General features: G+C 37.5%; 1 protein-coding gene across 5 annotated transcripts in view; it reads left to right on the forward strand.

Annotated features, from left to right (window-relative positions):
- Positions 1-17,382, forward strand: part of ATP2B1 (ATPase plasma membrane Ca2+ transporting 1) — an 85,646-nt gene extending 68,264 nt beyond the window's left edge. For 2 of the 5 annotated variants that reach the window (XM_042466600.1, XM_042466601.1), the window contains exons 12-22: positions 544-781; positions 1,608-1,787; positions 1,865-1,952; positions 2,170-2,276; positions 4,687-4,878; positions 5,087-5,300; positions 5,481-5,692; positions 10,231-10,338; positions 11,359-11,541; positions 11,847-11,933; positions 15,662-17,382. In XM_042466600.1, coding sequence (XP_042322534.1) covers positions 544-781; positions 1,608-1,787; positions 1,865-1,952; positions 2,170-2,276; positions 4,687-4,878; positions 5,087-5,300; positions 5,481-5,692; positions 10,231-10,338; positions 11,359-11,541; positions 11,847-11,933; positions 15,662-15,976 — 1,924 coding nt within the window. In that variant the 3' untranslated portion in view covers positions 15,977-17,382. Of the gene's footprint in view, positions 1-543; positions 782-1,607; positions 1,788-1,864; positions 1,953-2,169; positions 2,277-4,686; positions 4,879-5,086; positions 5,301-5,480; positions 5,693-10,230; positions 10,339-11,358; positions 11,542-11,846; positions 12,016-15,661 lie in introns of all 5 variants that reach the window. The other 3 variants (XM_042466603.1, XM_042466602.1, XM_042466604.1) reach the window with 3 other exon arrangements.
- Positions 17,383-20,137: the final 2,755 nt, after the last annotated feature.

The raw sequence follows: 20,137 nt of genomic DNA on the forward strand, positions 1-20,137 counted from the left end.
AGGGATGCTTGAAGTCTCATGCAGCCCACAGACTATATTGCCCACCCCTATTCTAAGTAAATACAAAGACTTGTTGTAACTTCAATTAGCATAATAGCTTGTACATAATGTAATGTTGGAGCCAGCATGGCATAGTAATTTGTGGGTTGGACTAGAAGTCTGGAGATCAGTGTTTGAATCTCCACTTAGCCTTGAAAATCCACTGGGTGATTTGTATCGTCACACACTCTCAGCCTCAGAAAACCCCATGATAGGTTTGCCTTAGAGTCCCCATAAGTTGGAAACAACTTCCATTATATGCTTATCTAGCATTTTTCCCCTTTAAAAATCTGCAAGAGTAAGCCAAATATAGTCAAGCCAAATGCATTCTCTTCATGCTTCTAAAATGCAAACTCAGGTTGTTTGTCCATACAGCTGGGGTATCCCTATGTTTCAAGATACGTTTTATTGTCAAAGACCATTCTCAAGTGAGACTTACGGAAAATCATTGTTAATCTCTTATCCAGGGTGTTCTGAATGTTTAAATGTGTATTTTGTTTTCAGGTGCTTTAAGATATTAAGTGCAAATGGTGAACCAAAAGTATTCAGACCAAGAGACCGTGATGATATTGTAAAAACTGTGATTGAACCCATGGCCTCAGAGGGACTCAGAACCATATGCCTGGCATTCAGAGACTTCCCAGCTGGAGAACCTGAGCCAGAATGGGACAATGAAAATGACATTGTCACTGGTCTTACATGCATTGCTGTTGTGGGCATTGAAGATCCTGTGAGGCCTGAGGTAGGAGGAAATAACAGCATGTTTGTTCATTCTTCACTAATCTAGCTTGTTGCTTTTTCTGGAGTGGTTGGGCAAGCTTGAGTTTTAAAGCATACTAAAACACTTTATTAGTTGTTTAGGCTTTACAGGTAAGAGTTATAAAATGTCCTTGGTTGCCATTTTGCTGGATTCACAGTCAAAAATGTTTCACAGTATTCAAACAGCCAAAGTCCAGAAAAGCATTGTCCTGAATCCTGATGGGTAGTCCCGACTAGGGTCTGCTCCTTCAGTCAGTTGCTTAATAGTGATTCAACAAATTGATAAAATTCCATTAATTCAGTGGATCATCACTAGTTAGAATTAACAGTAGGAATCAGGTTGTGTTCACATGAGGTGAGATGTTTGTTTTGAGTGTCTGTCAGCCCTCCTTGTTTGGGAGAGAAAAAGTAAGCAACAGATGCACTAGATTTCTTGGAAGTATTTTGGGGGAAGGAAAACAAATACATGACCAGTAGCTGAAACTCAAGGGCAGTTTCAGTTCCTGATGTTATAAAATGCTTTCCTTGGTGAATTCTGCAACAAAATGTGATTCAGAGGGACTAAATGTCTCATCTATCTGAGTAAGAGCTAATAAATTAAATACTATGGTGTATGAACACTAATTAGCTCATTGTTGCTTGATCCACATTTGTGAACTAAAAACATGTGTATGCACACACACGCATACACACACAGGCACATGCTCAATTATATCTGCATTTTATCCCTAGTAACATGAAGATGCAAACTGAATCATTGAAATTATAATATCAAAATGTTTGTATAAATAGCTTTCTTTTTCCCATAGGTACCAGATGCAATTAAAAAATGCCAGCGTGCTGGCATAACTGTACGTATGGTTACTGGTGATAATATTAACACTGCCCGTGCTATTGCTTTGAAATGTGGCATTTTGCATCCTGGTGAAGATTTCCTATGTCTAGAAGGCAAAGAATTCAATAGACGAATACGTAATGAAAAAGGAGAGGTGAGTGTAGTTAATAGCTAGTTCAATTTTGATTCTGAAAATCTGAGTTACAAAACTAATCTGCATTATCTTCACAGATAGAACAGGAACGAATAGACAAAATTTGGCCCAAACTCCGTGTTCTTGCAAGGTCTTCCCCCACTGACAAACACACTTTGGTGAAAGGTAAGTCAGATAACATTTAAATGAACATTAACAAAGCTTTCTATAAAAGTGTTGGCAAAATAGTTCTACAGTATTTGGATAGAGGTCTATAGGAGCTGGAGATCATAGTGATAATATAACATGAATGTTGGAGTTTAGATCAACATCTGGTAGCTCATAATTTTCAGTGCAAATTTTTGTTTTGATAGATATTCAAATATTTGTGCTTTCATTTTAGGCATAATAGACAGCACTGTTTCAGAACAGAGGCAAGTTGTAGCAGTGACTGGTGATGGAACAAATGATGGTCCTGCTTTAAAAAAAGCAGATGTTGGCTTTGCTATGGTGAGTTAATAAGTGTAGTGGGTTGTAAAATGTTAATCTGATTCGTGCTAAACTGATACTCCTTTTGAGCACCTAATTCTGTTATCAGGTTTCGCCTGTTTCCTTTTCCTTGTCACAGTAGAATTGTGACACTTGCGTCTAAGATGAGCATAGTCTTCTTTATCTCTGTAGATTTTGGTGTCAGATCTCTTACATGACACTGAACTTTGCACGTGTTTTAGATATTTCCCCCCCTAATGTGGAGCCCATACTGATGCTTTTTCCAAAGATAAGTCAGTCTAGCTTCACTTGTTGTGAAGTCAAGCTGTAAATACCTCCAGTAGTATTTTATGTTCCTTTTTAGTTAGAACTGACTGAAGGAAAAAATGACAAAAATACACATTAGTAGAACATGCTCAATATTTGAAGGAATGCCTCTTCCTATACATGCCCGGCCAAGAACTGAGATCTCTTAGAGGAGCATTTTTGTATGTCACGCAGAGAGGATAATACATTGTATGAAGGCATGGGAGAGGGCACCGTCTTTTATGGCACTCTAGTGGAATGACTTCCCCTTCTAGTCCCAAGTTAAAGATTGGCTTTTTACAAAAGATTTTGAGGCCTAGTGATTTCATCCAAGTTCATATAGATATATGGCTTTATTCTTTTTAATTATATTTTTTCAAATTATTTCATTCTCCAATCAAAACTGTTTAAATTCTTTGTTTTAAATTGTTATTGTTGTGATTATAGTTGTTTAAACTGATCTTATTGTAAGCTGACCGGAGATGAAATAGGGTACAAATATTTAAATTAATTAATTAATGATGCTCTCAGAAGTTAATCATAGGCAGCTTTCCCAGAACACTTAAATTTAATCATTTGATAATAGTGACTGCATTATTTTCTCATCATGAAGATATGCAAGCACCTCAAAACACATTGCCTTCTTGTTCCAGAACCCATAACATTTCAGTAATATTAATAAAACATTCAGGAATTGTACTGCTTTGCCACCTAGTGGATTTGTAGATTAACTGCTGCTATCAGGGGCAAATAAAGCTGGCTACTTGGTGATTTTCATGTAAGCAGAAAGCATACACGTGCGCATGCACACACAGAAAATATGTAAAATATTGATAAAGGCAAATAATGATTTAAATATGCCATTTCCAGGTACAATACTTCCTTATCTGGGTATATGGCATTGAAGTGGCTTCACTTATTCAATATCCTCTCTCAATAGGAGCAGAGAAAATACTTCTAAGAATGATAATGTTTATGTGGTCAAATACAAATTTAGTAAACCCCATTGAATTCAGAAGGATATCTGTACACATTGGACTAGACTGCATGTCCCTGAACACTAATCTGTCACTAGTCTGAAATAAACCTGCTCTTAAGAATTACTGATATTACCCTTTATTTACGAATAGTATCATTGGCCAATCTTTTTAGTAATAATCTTGTCAAAAAAGGTGATTCTTTTTACAGTCTCTGTGTGTGCGCACGTGCACGCTTTTGTGTCACCTGTCAATTTATAGTGACCCTATGAATTTCATACAGTTTTCTCAGGCAAAAAATACTTAGAGGTGGTTTGCATGATCTGCCTCTATAATATAGCATACAGCACCTGGTATTTGTTGGTGGTTTCCCATCCATGTATTAACCAGGGCTGGGCCTGCTTAGCTTTCAAGATCGGATGGAATCTGGTGTCTTTAAGGTAATGAAGTAGTTTTCCATCTGAGGTTCTTTAAACTCATTAATTCCAAGCCAGTGCAACCTAATTTGAGTGTTTTCACTATCTCAAAATATATCAAAACAAAGTTAAATTAGGTGGAAGAAGGAAATATTTGGATCCATGCAGTGTTTTCTGTAGTTTAAATGGAGTCTGTCTGTCTGCCTGCCTGTGCAATTTCAACCCACCTGTCAACTTATGGCAACCCCATGAAATTTATTGGGTTTTCTCAGGCAAAGAATACTCAGGGGTGGATTTGCCAGTTCCTTCCTCTAAAATATAGTACCTGGTATTTGCTAATGGTCTCCCATCCAAGTACTAGCCAGTGCTGACTCTACTTAGCTTCTGATATCATACAAGATCTAATGCCTTTAGGGTATGGCAAGATTTCATTTGAGCATTTACTTGATAGCTGCAAGTGAGTAGATTTGAAGAAGAAGGGTCGAGCCCTCCATCTTTGCCCAGGATAAAGACAAAGCAGGTCACTGGAGGCAAGTCTCCAACTCCAGACCCTCCTAATAATGGAGCTGGGTGCTTGAATACAGATAGATTTCTTTGTTCTGGACTACCCTTTGCAGGCTGGTAACTGTCTTGTGTGCTTATCTGTAAGGTTTTCATATACAGTATATGGAATGTGGAAATGCTGCTTCCTTCTCTTGTGACTTTGTATTTGTTTTCTTTTTACTTTTTCAGGGTATTGCTGGAACTGATGTAGCTAAAGAAGCTTCTGATATTATTCTTACAGATGACAACTTTACAAGCATTGTTAAAGCTGTAATGTGGGGACGAAATGTATATGACAGTATCTCCAAATTTCTTCAGTTCCAGCTTACTGTCAATGTAGTAGCAGTAATTGTTGCTTTCACAGGAGCATGTATTACACAAGTAGGTATTATGTACACATTTTCCATTAATGGGGTTGAAAATACTCTCTTAATGACTGATATAGTAGTTGCCTTTCGACATGATTTTACTAGAAGTACTGTAGTCTTGAAGCACAGTACTGTACCATACTTCAATAGAGAAAGTGTTTACTGCAATTTTTTTCCAAGATATTTGTGTTTATGTATTAGGAAACATATCATTTTTATAGGATTCTCCACTTAAAGCTGTTCAGATGCTATGGGTAAATCTCATAATGGACACATTGGCTTCACTTGCACTGGCAACGGAACCCCCCACGGAATCTCTCTTGTTGAGAAAACCTTATGGTAGAAATAAACCTCTCATCTCGCGCACGATGATGAAGAATATTTTGGGCCATGCTTTCTACCAGCTTGTGGTTGTCTTTACACTTCTTTTTGCTGGTAAGAATGCTAGACTTCTATGCTTACAACTTTTTCAGAATCTGTTGGCTTTATTAAAGAGGCTGCTTCTCAAATGGCTATTAAGTCATTAACTATAATTGTTCAGAATCAAAGATTTATGGAAATGCCTTACATCATGCTAAATTCAGATTCTACCATGCAATCCATCTTTCATTACAGGTGAAAAAATCTTTGACATCGACAGTGGAAGAAATGCACCTCTCCATGCCCCTCCTTCAGAGCACTATACTATTGTATTTAACACATTTGTGATGATGCAGCTTTTTAATGAAATAAATGCCCGAAAAATTCATGGTGAAAGAAATGTTTTTGAAGGAATATTCAATAATGCCATATTCTGTACTATAGTTCTTGGCACTTTCATTGTACAGGTGAGTAGACTGTTGAACTTTATTGATGCAGAGTAAATGTTTTTGACATTTACATTGGCAAGTATTTTCAGTATGTACCAGTGTTGAGATAGGTCTTTCTTGGACAGATTAACATAGCATGTGATTAGATGACAGTTTTAGAAATGCACCACTTTTGGAAAATTAGCTGATAAATAATCTATCACTTTCATGCCTGGATCTAATGTTGGGTTCCCTCTTCATTGGCTGTGTTAACTATGGCTGGTGGGAATTTGGTTCTAAATGTCTGGAGTGTTCCAGGTATTACAAGACAGACATTAACAAAGTGTTGTTGTTGTTGTTGTGTGCCCTCAAGTCATTTCCAATTTATGGCAACCCTAGGGCAAATCTATCACAGATTTTCTTGGCAAGATTTGTTAAGAGGAGGATTGCCCTTGCCTTCCCCTGGAGCTTAAAGCATGTGACTTGCCCAAGTTCACACAGCGGGTTTCCATGGCCAAGCTGGGAATTGAACCCTCGTCTCCCAGGTCATAGTCCAACATTCAAACCACTGTGCCATGCTGGCTCCTGTAACATTTTATTTAAAAATACTGTTGTATTTTTAAATAAAAATCTACTCTATTCTCATTCTTCTCGATTTGTCTGCAGCCTTTGACACTATTGTTCACTGTCTCCTGGTCGATTTACTTTCTGACCTTGGGTTCGCCGACTCTGCTCTCGACTGGTTTAAATCTTACTTGTCAGATAGATCTTTTGCAGTGGTCACGGGTGGTCAGACTTCATCCTCTGTTCCGCTATCTGTTGGAGTTCCCCAGGGCTCTGTCTTGGGTCCCCTTCTGTTCTCTCTATACACACTGTCTCTAGGTAAACTTATCAGTTCTTTTGGTTTCTCCTATCATTTGTATGCCGATGACACTCAGCTGTATCTCTCCACCCCTGACCTTTCGACGGGGCTTGAACAGCAAGTTTCTTCTTGTCTGACTGCCATCTCTCAGTGGATGCGGCTTCGGCGCTTGAAGCTCAACATGTCTAAGACTGAGCTTCTCGTCTTTCCACCTAAACCCACCCTTCATTATTCCTTTTCTGTTTCTGTCGACGACACTTCTATTCAACCGGTTCATCAAGCCCGCAGTCTTGGCTTCATTTTTGACTCTTCTCTGTCATTTATTCCCCAGATCCAGGCCACCGCAAAGACCTGTAGATTCTTTCTCCACAACATTGCCAAGATCCGTCCATTCCTCTCAATCTCTACTGCCAAGACTCTAGTCCATGCCCTAGTGGTTTCGCGACTAGATTATTGTAACCTCCTTCTAACAGGGCTTCCTCTTTCACACCTCCATCCTTTAATCTCTGTCCAGTATTCAGCTGCCCGTATTGTCACATCCGCTCGCCGCTTTGACCATGTTTCTCCTCTTTTATCCTCCCTTCATTGGCTCCCCTTCCCCTTTCGCATCCGGTACAAGCTTTTGTTACTGACTTTCAAAGCCCTCCATGGGTTGGCCCCTCCTTACTTATCTGACCTTCTTTCTCCTTACATTCCTACTCACACCCTCCGCTCTGGTAGTCAGGGTCTCCTGTCACAATGTAGGACTACCACTGCCCCCTCCCGAATTCGTCCCTTCTCACTTGCTGCCCCTTACTCCTGGAACCTTCTTCCCCCACATGCACACCTCATCACTTCTCTGCCCAGTTTCAAAACTGAATTAAAGACTATATTGTTTAGAGAAGCATTCCCAGAGGTGAGACCCTCTCTGACCCAGGAAGCCTCCTTCTAACCATCCATCAAGAAGCCAAGCCCTTCCTCCAGTCCATCTGCCTTGGTCCAGGCCTCGGAGGTGGAGAAGATCTGCTGGACCTGATCCTATTCCCCACCACCACTCCCTTCTCCTTTTGTGTTGTGTCTTTTAGATTGTAAGCCTGAGGGCAGGGAACCGTCTGACTAAAAAAATTGATGTACAGCGCTGTGTAAACTTACAGCGCTTTATAAATAAAGGTTAATAATAATAATAATAATAATTTTCATGTCTGGCTTTAAAATCTATAAACTATTGGTTTGCTTGCTGAAATATGTACAAGTGAAACATTGCTCATGTACTCATAACTTTATTGATTATAGTAGTTAGGATTCAAATCAGCATGTAAAAGAGTTAATAATTAAGATGTGTATAGTTTTGTGCGGGTTTTTCAGGCTATGTAGCCATGTTCTGGAAGAGTTTATTCCTTAGGATGCCTGATTCCCATTTTTCTGACCACAAGAGCAAATTTAATATTCTAATACAGTGCTCCCTCGGGTTACGAAATTAATTCGTTCCGCGGCCGCTTTCGTAACCCGAAAAGCCTTCGTAAGCCGAAATGCCATAGGCGCTAATGGGGAAAAGCCGCGATTCCGTGTGAAATAGCGCCGAAAAGCACCAAAAATTTTTTCGTAACCCGAAAAAACATTCGTAACCCGGAACAATTATTTCCTATGGGATTTTTTCGTATCCCGGAAATTTCGTAACCTGGGTATTTCGTATCCCGAGGTACCACTGTACTGTAACTGTGGTTGGTGAGTATTTTAGAATTGTTAGTGGGGTTGGCTTTCATAATACTGTTGCCAGGCCTTGGTTCCTGGGAATATTGTTGTTGCTATTTGGCATCAAGTTGGCTTCAGTTAATGAGAGCCCATCCTTAGCTTTGGTTATGAGGGACATACTCAAGTGTTGTAGAAACTTAGCTACAAATTTTTTTATTGAGTCAATCCACTTCATCAAGGACTACCGTCCTTTCCAGTGAGTCTTGCCATCTAGTGGTTTATCCAAAGTATGATAGCCTCTGTTTAGTCAATTTGACTTCTGTTTCAGATTTAATTTGGTCTCATACCTATTTATTTATCTTCTTGGTGGTCCATGGTAGCTCTTCCTCAGCACTACATTTCAGATGAGTTTATTTTCTAGCTGTCAGCATTCTTCATTGTTGTGCTTTTACAACCATACATAGAAATCAGAAATATATGATCCAGATGTATTTTTATACTTGAAGATCTTACGTGATTCCTTTCAGACCTGCCTCTCCAAACCTTAAGCTTATTCTGATTTCTTTATTGGTCTTCATTTTAATTAATGACTGAGACAAACCGTTTGAATATCATGGTCATTAACTTTAAAGTTACGTAAATCTTTTATGGCCATTATTTTGTTTCCTTAATATTCATCTGCCTTTGCACTTTCTTTCTGCACTTTCATCAGTAGTCATTCCAGCTTTTTTCTATTTTCTGCCAGTAATGCAGCACCATCTACATATCTCAAATTTTATACTTCTTCACCCAATTTCCACACCTCCTTCCTCAGAGTTTACTTTCTCTCTATATATTCCACATATAAATTAAACAAGATGATAAACTGCAGCCTAGCCTGACTCCCTTGCCACTTGAAAATTATTCTGTCTCTCCATATTTCATCCTGACCGTGGCCTCCTGTCCGGAGTATGGGTTACACATCTGGACAGTAAAATGTTGTGGCACACCCATTTCTTTTAGAGCAAGTCATCATTTTTCATGATCTATGTAATTAAAGGCTTTGGTGTAATCTAGAAAGCACAGGGTATTTTTTTTCTGAAATACATTGGTGTAATTCATTAGGCTCCATGTGTTTGAAGCATGATCACTAGTGCCGCTTCCTTTTCTGTTGCCAGCTTGAACATCTGGCATTCTTCAGTCCGTATATGGTAAAAGTCGGTGTTGTAAAATCTTGAACATTTCTTTTCTTGCATGAGTGATCAAAGCAGTGGTCCACTTTCTTGGGACTTGGAATCTATGGTGGTTGTTTCCAGTGTGTGGGTCATTGTTTTTTTGTTTTTTTCATATTTGTTGTCAGGTTTTTGTTATATTGGAATGGACTCTATAGGTTGAAACTTCTCTTGGTTTGTCATCTGTTCCTCTTGATTTTTCTTCCACATGCTTCCACTTCCCTTTCTAATAAAATTGGGATCTTTCTCAAAATGTTTTTCCTTGAAAGAATCTGTTGTTCATTTGTGGGAACACGCCTCAGATGGTTTAGGACCCCAGAAGGGGATGTTCATTTCTGTTCTAGCCTGCTTATGTTTTGATGCAATCTTGGGAGATTGTTCTTTGGGTTTCCCAGTCCGTCTGACTGCTGACAGGTGTGATCAGCAAGTCTTCTCTGGTGGTAGTGCCGCATTTGTTAAATTTCCTCTGCCAAGCAGCTTACTTGCTGCCAACGTTTGTCTCAGTTATTAGAAATTCTGTAGTGTATATATACTATACATTTTCATTTAAAAGATAAACATCATTACTCTTTCTGTGCAGGCAAAGATGTTTTATTGTTTCCAGGATTTTTAATGAATGCATTTTAATACATTTTATTTGTGTTTTAACTTGATGTGTAAACTGCTGTGAAAGCTGTACTAAACAATAATACTGAAATATTTTAACAGTAAAAATAATGACTTTGGAATAGGTTTTTCTGATACTTTTCATTGTACTATTAACTTAGACACAGACCCCTAAATTGATTATTTACTCCAAGTAGCCAACAAATACTCATGATTTTTCTTAACAGATAGTTATCGTGCAGTTTGGTGGGAAGCCTTTCAGTTGTTCAGAGCTTACAATAGAACAGTGGCTGTGGTCAATATTTCTAGGAATGGGAACACTTCTTTGGGGCCAGGTGAGTGATCCTTTTTTCCTCTGTGTGCAGTTTGGTTGTTGAAATCACAAACATTGTGTTACAAAAATGTATTTGTTTATATCCTCTGTAAGAGTGTGACTTTTTCCACTGTATACCATTGCTTGATGTCATACTGCTTGGAACTAATTTGAGAAAGGAAGCATTTGATTTAGCCTCTTCCTTCTGCTTCTAGTCATCAGTTATTTTGATAATTCTGCTGCATTCAAATATATGCTAGTATTTTATATATTACTTATGTTGTTGTTATTGTTGTTGTTGTTGTTTTTCTGTACCACTTAACTTAGGAAAGATCAAATATGAGGTAATAAATTAGGCTAAAGCAAAAATACTGTGTCATAAAAACATATGGCTTGGTCACAGTTCAGTAAGATCAGGTGTTAAATCCCTGTTTGGTGACGGAAACCTACTAGGGGAACTCAGTTTGGTGCAGCCACACTAAATGCACTTTCTTTAGTAGAAAGAAGGCAAGCAACAAGTGACACTGCTAGTAAGGATTCCATTGCTGAATATGTGGTTAGGCAATGATTTACATAGTGAAATAGTTCTTCAAGTAGGTTAGTTCCATGTTGTTTAGGCCTGTGTATATGAATGAGTCTGGTCTGTTCATAAAATGGTGATCAGTGCAAATCTTTCCTCGTAGACATTATGTGCTGTTGATATTTGCTCAGAAAAATGGGCATCTCCCATCTTATGCCAGCTGCATTCACATAGAATGAATCACAATAATCCACTTTCAAGGTTACCATTTCTGAAACACTATGGCCAGGCATCTTTTGATCCAGGAATCATTATATTACTTGAAGCTGATAATTTTTTTGTGCCATGTTGACTAGTTGCTTAGTACCTGGAGCCCTGTGAAAAACTTCCATCCATTGCTTCATTCCAAGGGAAGATTAGAAGTGATTAATTTTAAAATATTTGATTTCATTCTTAAACACAGGTTGTATGGTCCGTGTAGCCTTTATAAACCCATTAACTTCCTTTTTTTCATGATTGTAGTTGATATCAACAGTTCCAACCAGTCATTTGAAATTCCTTAAGGAAGCTGGCCATGGAACACAGAAAGATGAGATTCCAGAAGAAGAGTTAGCAGAGGATGTAGAAGAGATTGATCATGCTGAAAGAGAACTACGGCGTGGTCAGATCTTGTGGTTTAGGGGCCTAAACAGGATACAAACTCAGGTATGGTCTTGGAAAAGGTAGGAGACAGTGAGGGTTGAGGGTTTGAGAAACTTCTCATTGATTTTGGTTTGGGTGGTAATCATAAACTGTGTGACTGAACTCTTCTTGACTTGGGTAAATGGCGGTCTCTTTAATCTCTCAAATTCTGCCTTGACTTCATCTCTTAATGCGCCTCTTGCTTCTACCCCTGCTCTATAAAAGTGCCTTTTTTCTTTACTTTTTATGTGTTGTAGATGGGATGCTCCTTTCTCTTGTTCTCTCTCTCTCTTGCTGAGCAAGCTGTCACAATCTCTGATTCCTTGCAGATGGATGTAGTGAATGCTTTCCAGAGTGGAACTTCCATTCAGGGGGCTCTAAGGCGGCAGCCTTCCATCGCCAGCCAGCATCATGATGTAACAAATATTTCTACCCCTACACATGTAGTATTTTCCTCTTCTTCTACTACTACTACTACTGCTTCTACTACTGTGGGGTGTGAGTGTGTGTTCCTAAGTGCATGAATTTAACATTTCTTAACATTTCCTAATCCACACACCTAATGTTTCATTCTCTCCTTAAGTCTTTAAACTCATCATAAGGCTTTTCATAATTTTTTCTTCCCAAATGGGAGTCCTCACATTGCTTTTTTTTTGTTGGAGGACTACAACACAGGTGGAACAGTTGTCATAGTGATTTAAAGTGAAAGCTGTGAGCTTGCACGTATTGTGCCTTCACTTTTGCCCACACAACAATTTTAAAAAAAAAAAATCAAAAATAATTGTTATAAATATTTGAGTATATGCCCTCATGGCAATAAGATGTACCGTATGATTCACTGACATGTTTAAAGCCATTCTAATGTAGCTGACATCAAGAAACTTGCTAATGGGAGAAAGATATCTTAAATTATAATCTGTGACTTGGATAGACTGAGAACAACACATTCAAGTTCTAAATGTAACTCTATCTGTTGGTCTTTATTCTAACCTGAAACTTGAGGATGTGTGTTTTTGTTTTAGATTAATTTTTTCTTCGCTTTTTCCATGCATGGAATTTCCCAGAGAGTTGGATGCTGGGTACTAATTGAGATTTCGAAGTACCTATATAGAATTGTTTAGATTTCAGTCAAATATACTTACTAGATCCAAAGAATGAATTTCATTCCAAGCTTCTCTTGGCAAGAATTTTGATTATTTTAAATCACTTCTCTCCTTCTAGCACTCTGATAACTGATAACTTTCTGATAACTTTCCCCCAAAAAATAAATCAGGGCAATAAACACATATGCTAAAATCAACTGTGTGTATAAGCTAGAATCTTTTTGTTTTTGTTAATACAGTCTTTAACAAGTTGGGGAGAAATTAAATTTATTTGTTAAATAGAAGGGCCTGATTAAGAAACATTTTACAAAAATACTGCTTGTCACAGAGAACTTCGTTTTCATGTAGTAAAAAGGGTAAGTCCCATAGAGGAGGCCTGTTTGAAAGGTCTTGTACTTACCAGAAGTTTGATCTTTATCAGGATCTGTAACATGTTTGTTAATGCTGTGAGTTTTGTATGTCTTTGGTTCCCAGTCCCAGAGTTATGTTTATTTGATTATCAGTCTATTTGAAACTGAAATTACCCAGCAACTTTGTTCATCCTGGTTCTTCCAAGATGTTTTGGGCTTTTGGATCCCATGATTCCTCAATGTAATAGTATAAACTGATAGCCCAATACATCTGGAGGCCACATGATTGGTGAAGGCTGATATAGTAAAAAGAGGACATACATATATTGGACATTAATATTAATTATTTCTAATATGATAATGGATGCTGTTTTCATTTATTGTGTCTAATTTACTACTGAAAGTGTAGCCATAAGCAACTTTCTCTGTTGCTTCCTGTGAACAGTTTGGTGAATGTCTTTTGGTTCATAAGGTAACTTCTTTTCTAGGAGAACAGTCTTTAAGTCTGTTGGATTGATTGCCTACATATATTGCTACATGAGTATTCATGTAAATATCCAAACTTTAAACACTTGCACAGTCTTCCTAATAGCTCTTCATGTATTAAAAAATGCAACACAAAAAAAAATACTCATCAACATTTTGAAATGGCCTGTAGTTTGCTTCTGTGCATTAGTTCAAGAAAAACAATTTGATGGACTGAGCAGAGCAAGAGTTTGATTGAAGTAGTCAAAGTTTTGTTACTAATGTAGAATTTAAGCATAACATCAGGGAAGGGAACTCGTGTCAGACTGAAGTTCACTTTTGAACAGACATATCATATTAGAAGAACAATCCTCATGGAAGAGGGAAGTTGTTCAGGTTCTTTCCCTGGAAGAAACTGATCTTTTTTGTAGATGATCTAAAGCACTGTATTACCCAAACTGGTTGACAGATTTTGACTTCCTTCCTTATTACCTGAGGATGTGATGTTTTAGGAATACTACATCCACTGTTACATGACAAGTGTTCAGGATAAACGGAGCCAGCATTATGTAATGGTTTGAATGTTGGTCTACAACTCTAGCAAACCAGGGGTTGAATCCCTGTAGCAATATATGTTCACTGATAGAAAACTGTTGGGGGACTATGGGCAAATAACACTCTCTCACTTTTGGAGGAAGACAACGACAAACCTCCACTGAATACATCTTCTCATGAAAACTGCATGATAGGTTTACCTTAGGGTTCTAACAAATTCTAGATAAAAGGCATGCATAAATTTCCACTAGATTCTGGTTGTTCTGGTGCCATCAGTAATAGGTCAAAGTTACATGCATCACATGTGCAAGCTCTTACACCTATCTTCATTTCACAAAAGTTTGTTCTTAACGTACAATATGTCTTTTTATGCTTCAGTGGATGGATCCACATTAGAAAAAAAATCCATACCTACTTCAATTCCAATGCTGATGAAACACAATATGCCATAAATTGGGTGAAATATGGACAAAATATTGTGCACTGGATCTGGATTATTTTGGTGTGGATTCAGCCAGTAAATTCGGAGGCAGATAAATGGGCAATTGATGCTCTCCTCTATTTGGTTTAATAGTGGAAATGATACATGTAAGATATTTAGGGAAAGAAACTGGAAATCTATCAAGAAATACCTGATATAGGATTAAAATTTTATTTCCCAACGTATAGGGGGAGATCCTCCTTAGATTGGGTTATAAAAATCCTGATCTAAACTTTCACAAGAGACTGAAGAATTAAATGTTAACATTAAATTAATAACTTTCAAGAGTAATAACTTTATCCAACATAAAAGTAAAAGTTCTCATTTCCCTTGATTAACTAGATTAGTCCATTGCAAAAAACAAATTGGTCAGTTTTAAACATACAAATTCTGAAGAGTATCTTTTTAAATGCTGCCTTTTTCAGTTGGTGTCCATAAAATAATTACACTGTTTCTGAATGCTAAGAATATCACAATCAACATTTGAATCTCTCTACATAGATCAGTTTTCATTATGTTTTTGTCTTCATTTCAGTGTGTATACATGGAAATATAGTGAATGTCTATACGTGCATACAAAGTTACTGAAACAGTGGGTGAAACCTGTGCATCTTATGTATATTTCATCTTATATTTCTTCTTGACCATACAAATCATGGTCCAGATTACCATGACAACATTCTGCATGGCATATACTCAAATATTTGCATTTGTAGAGGTATTTTTTGCATGATATTAAAAAGAAATTTTGCTTATGATGGCCTGGTTTTTCATAGTTATAAATAGCAATTCCCAGCATTGGGAAAAAGTAATGTCTAACTTTCAACATTCCTGCCATTTTTAGGTTTCAGAATTTTAATATTTTGCCAAGTTGGTTACACTGGAGAAGATTTTTCAGATTGGCTTAATTTTTGAAATCATTTAATCCATATTTTATAAATAGCTTTAGTTTGGCTTTGTAGATTTGGCTTTTTTTTACAATGTGCTTGACATTTCTATTCCTACTGTAGCCTGACAGTGCTCTACTGAAATGCTTCTTATATTTTTTTTACAGTTTATTGCAAGTTCCACTGCATTACATACAAATTCAGTTCACTCATGTCTAGCTGTTTGTGGATTCAAACTCATAAAACCGTATTCCCTTAAGACAAATGTGCTGTATTCTAAATGTATGCTTTTCTCACTTGCAGATCCGAGTGGTGAATGCATTTCGTAGTTCCTTATATGAAGGATTGGAAAAACCTGAGACACGAAGTTCAATCCACAATTTTATGACACATCCAGAGTTTAGAATAGAAGATTCTGAGACTCATATTCCTCTTATTGATGATACCGATGCTGAAGATGATGCTCCAACAAAACGCAACTCAAGTCCTGCTCCACCCTCTCCCAACAAAAATAACAATGCGGTTGACAGTGGAATTCATCTTACAACAGACTTGAAGAAGTCTGCTACCTCTTCATCCCCAGGGAGCCCACTACATAGTTTGGAAACATCACTCTGATTGTAAGCTGAATGTTAACACATTAGCTGCATTGTAAAGAAACAAATTGAAACTGGGTCTTCTTCACTCATGGTGATGGACAAGATGGTATTCTTGTCTGGGACTTCAAAAGAAGATACACTTGTACGAATGTAGATTTATTTTTTTAAAAAAAGCTTTCCGCAAGACTTGAGGGTGCTTTTGAGGTGGGTGGGAGTAATAATGAACTCTGACAGATAAACAGATAAGTGACCTGTGGATCATCAACTTTACTTAAGAATGGCCCTTAAGAATGTCTTAGCAGAGCTTTAGTTTCTCATTCCTTTGAGGAGAGGGCTGAAATGAGCAAAGTAGCCCTGGATCACTGAATTGATAACTTTCATTTCTGCTGTTGGCTGTTAATAATTTGGATTATTTATGTTTATAAATGATACAGATCTGTTTACAAGGTTTGTAGATACTTTTTTGTTCCTGTTCATAGATGGGAAGCTTCCTTATAAATGATGCAGAGAAGAAAATTAGTCCTTCAAATACTGCTGTATTTTCAGGAAAGGGTGTTTCTATTGAAACTGTACTAAATTTTTGCCTGCAACTTGTTAAATATTGTAGATAAAATTGCTACTACTAATAGCCAAATAGGTAACACTAATGCTTTGTAAAAAACAAACAAAAACAAACCATGAGCAGTGGTGTTCTAATGAAGTTATGGCCTCTGTCCTAATTAGTTTCTTAAACATTTACTACTTAATGGTTTTGAAACAACTGTAAAAATTTTTAAAAATGAGAAACTTACTGAATAACTTCTGTTCAAAATTTAGTAGAGGATTGTTTAATGCAGGACAATGTGATGCATTAAATGTGATAACTTTTGTTATCTCAGGCAAAATGGATTAAATCAAAATACATCAGAATCTTAGTCCTTTTTGTTTTTGTCTAAACACAGTAGCTTATTGCTGTCTTGGTGAACTGTGAGTGGAGCCGTTTATTTTTATGATCTTTACAGCATGAGGGCTGTTGGCATTGGAAAGTTCTGAGTAGGTAGCATATGTGTTTCTTTTTGTTTTGAAATTCATTCGTGTAAAAATAAATCAGCCCTTTTGTTAAAATAAAAATGCAGCAATGTTTTTTACAGGATTCAGCATCTCTGCAAATACTACGCTAATTGATCTTGGTTGCGACATTTAGGAGGAAGGTTAATGAAAGTTGTTCCAAAAATATTAACTACTGTCATTGGTGAAATAAATGAAACAAATAATTCAGTCTGTAGACTTTCTCAAGGCTATAAACGCTGATAGCAAAATTTGTTCTCTTAAAAATTTAACTTTGGCTACTGTGAAAAAAACAACCAGTACTTATGAATGTAGTCAGATGGCAAATATGAAATACTTTCTTAAGCAATCCTCTGGGCCCAAAACTAGACCAGACTAGAAGAAGCTGAGTAACATATACCCTGAGACTTTGAAAACTGGAATGTTTCTAACAGGAACCTTCTTTACAGTCCATTCCTCATCTTCTTGTTTCTTTCCTGCCTCTTAACTTTTTTCTCGTCCTGAAGGTCTTGCATTTTTCTTTTTGCTAGTGAAGCCAAATCAGGAACAGGAATAGGCTACTCAGGGAAGTAGTTTGATAAAAGCACTGTCAAGTGGTAAAGTGAAATAGGTCTGTTTGATAGCCATTCCTTGATTTGTATGTCTGGTTTTACTCTTCCAAATGGTATGTTATTTTTAAAAATCTTTTTGTAAGAGCAATACTTTTCTAATAAGGGAGCCTAGTATGACTCACCTGTGAATATAGGTATTTGCTTGACCTTTACCATAGATAATATAAGCCTAGCAAAGCTAGGATTGACATGAAAGAAAGAACACAGCATACCATATATATACTATGTAGAATGAAAAATATCAACATGGCTATAGCTTATGAGTATTGGTTTGATTTTTGGAGAATGCCTGAGTCAGACACACACTTGTCATAGTTAGATATTGTGATACTTAAAAAAAGAATAGGATTATGATGTTCAAAGAACACATTTTTCAATGGCCAATATATATCTGTCCTTGAGGTTTTGCACACATTGCATCCCACTGCCAACCACTCACTCAGGTTTCATGGATGATTTTCCCCTTAGACAAATCTGGTACTCACTCTTCTTATAGTCACATTTGTACTTTACATGACATTCCCTCTCCCCCCCCCCCCCCCCCGGTTCTGTCTTGTAACTGGAAAAGAAATCGGAGAAGCTAAGTATCACCTCCCATAAGCAGGAGAATAGTGTGCCTGCAACATATATAGAGAAAATGAATTTAACTATTGAAACTATCTCAGCTGTGTGAGATTCAATGTAATAGTATTTGTCGCCTTTTTACCTTGATATTTGAACAGAAACCTGTTTTTTGTTCTGTGTAATGGTGGTCATGACGACACTAATGTCCAAATTTTACTGTGAAATCTACATTTCAGACCTCTGGAAGAAGTTTAACTGTAGACTTTGTGCACAAATTAACCTTTCTGATCCTGTTGACAGCAGTACATTGAATCTTAATAAAAAGTGTAAATGTAATCTAAAACCAGGAATAATTGTTCAATAACCTGAGTACTGTGAAAGCAAGATACCATAACATCATAGTAATTGTCAAAACAATCATTTTTTTGCTTTTCAATTGCTGAGCCCCACATTTGCTCTTTCTGGTTGTAAGGCCTACTTAGCTTGCTTAATGTAAATTAAATAAATAAATGTGCTGTTTATCTGTCTTTGGATGGGGACTGAAATGTTTGAAACTATTTTCTTTGAAATATATAACTTTATTCTAAGTAAGCAACCTACTTTGTATCTGTTTCTTAATCGTTGTGGGTGATATATACTGTACTTCAATCATGGACAGAAGGTAGATGGGGATATAAATCTCCATGTAATTTGCAATAGATTGTCAAAGACTTCTGTTAAGTATGGTAGCAACAGCTAAGACACTTCCTTCCCTGTTTGCTGGGGAATAAATGCTTGCATGAAGAAACCAGGAGTGGCATATTGTCTGAAAGATCTTGTGAGGTAGGTTCTGTATTAATTATAAATGCCTGGACAGAGCATACAGTTGGGGCAATCTCAGTCCCTAAAGGATGGCTATGTGCCTCCTGGAGCCACACTTTTGCATCTGGCTCTGGTTGGGTAGATATTAAGGCTCTGGTAAAACAAAGCAAAAAAGTAGATTCCACAAGTCTCGTGTCTGTTCATCTCTGCTGTATTGGAAAAAGGGTTCTTATTTATATTGAATTGTCATTTTTCAAGGTTTCATCAGAAATATAGGGGAGGTAGACTGAGTAGTGAAGCCAAACAAACCAATACTTTAAAAAATCTTAAACAGGAAACTTCAAGTGAGAGTAGGGACTTATATAACTAGCATAACTAGAGATGGGTCTCAATTTACCTTAGAATTGCATTTCTGTATGTGTTATGTAAGTTGAGACAGATGTAAATGGGGCGGGGGGAGCCAGTTCCAAAGAGGATCAGGGTTATGTGGTCAGACGAACTATCTAGGAAGTTAGAGGTACTACTCGGGCTGCCTCCAATTTTGGAGGTTTAAATCATGAAACAGGAGAGTTTACCTTTTCCAGGCTAGAACAATGTGCAGATGCTCTGCAGAGGAACCAGAAGGGGCAGCAATGGCTGATCCTAAGGGGGCTTGGCTGGGGTGAGCTGTTTCCCCATCACAACTCCAGCACCTAAGCAGGCAGAGGGAAGCCCTGCCTTTTAGAAGATAACACTCCAGTTCCTAAGCAACCAAGCAGAGAAACCCCCTCCCATGTGTCTTTCTCCTCATATTCCCCTGTATAGCAGGCAGAGGAAGCCCTTCCAGCAGTGCTAAGACTGTAGTTGCTTTCTCTCCCTCTCCATTCCCTCAACCTTGGCAGATAAAAGAAATTCATCCCAGTCAGCTTTTCTTACTACTCAAAAACTCCACGCCAAAACTCCACAAACAGCCTCTCTCACCTCACCTTCCTCTCCTACTTCACTCAGCAGCACAAGCATCCTGGGATAATTATTTACAGGGATCCGTCTAACTAAAAAGATTGCATGTACAGCGCTGTGTAAATTTACAGCGCTTCATAAATAAAGGTTAATAATAATAATAAGTATGACTCCCCATGCCCATGGGGAATACATTCTCAGACCTGCCACAGATAATG

This window comes from Sceloporus undulatus, chromosome 5 (genome assembly GCF_019175285.1).
Source record: "Sceloporus undulatus isolate JIND9_A2432 ecotype Alabama chromosome 5, SceUnd_v1.1, whole genome shotgun sequence".
Classification (NCBI taxonomy): Eukaryota; Metazoa; Chordata; class Lepidosauria; order Squamata; family Phrynosomatidae; genus Sceloporus; species Sceloporus undulatus.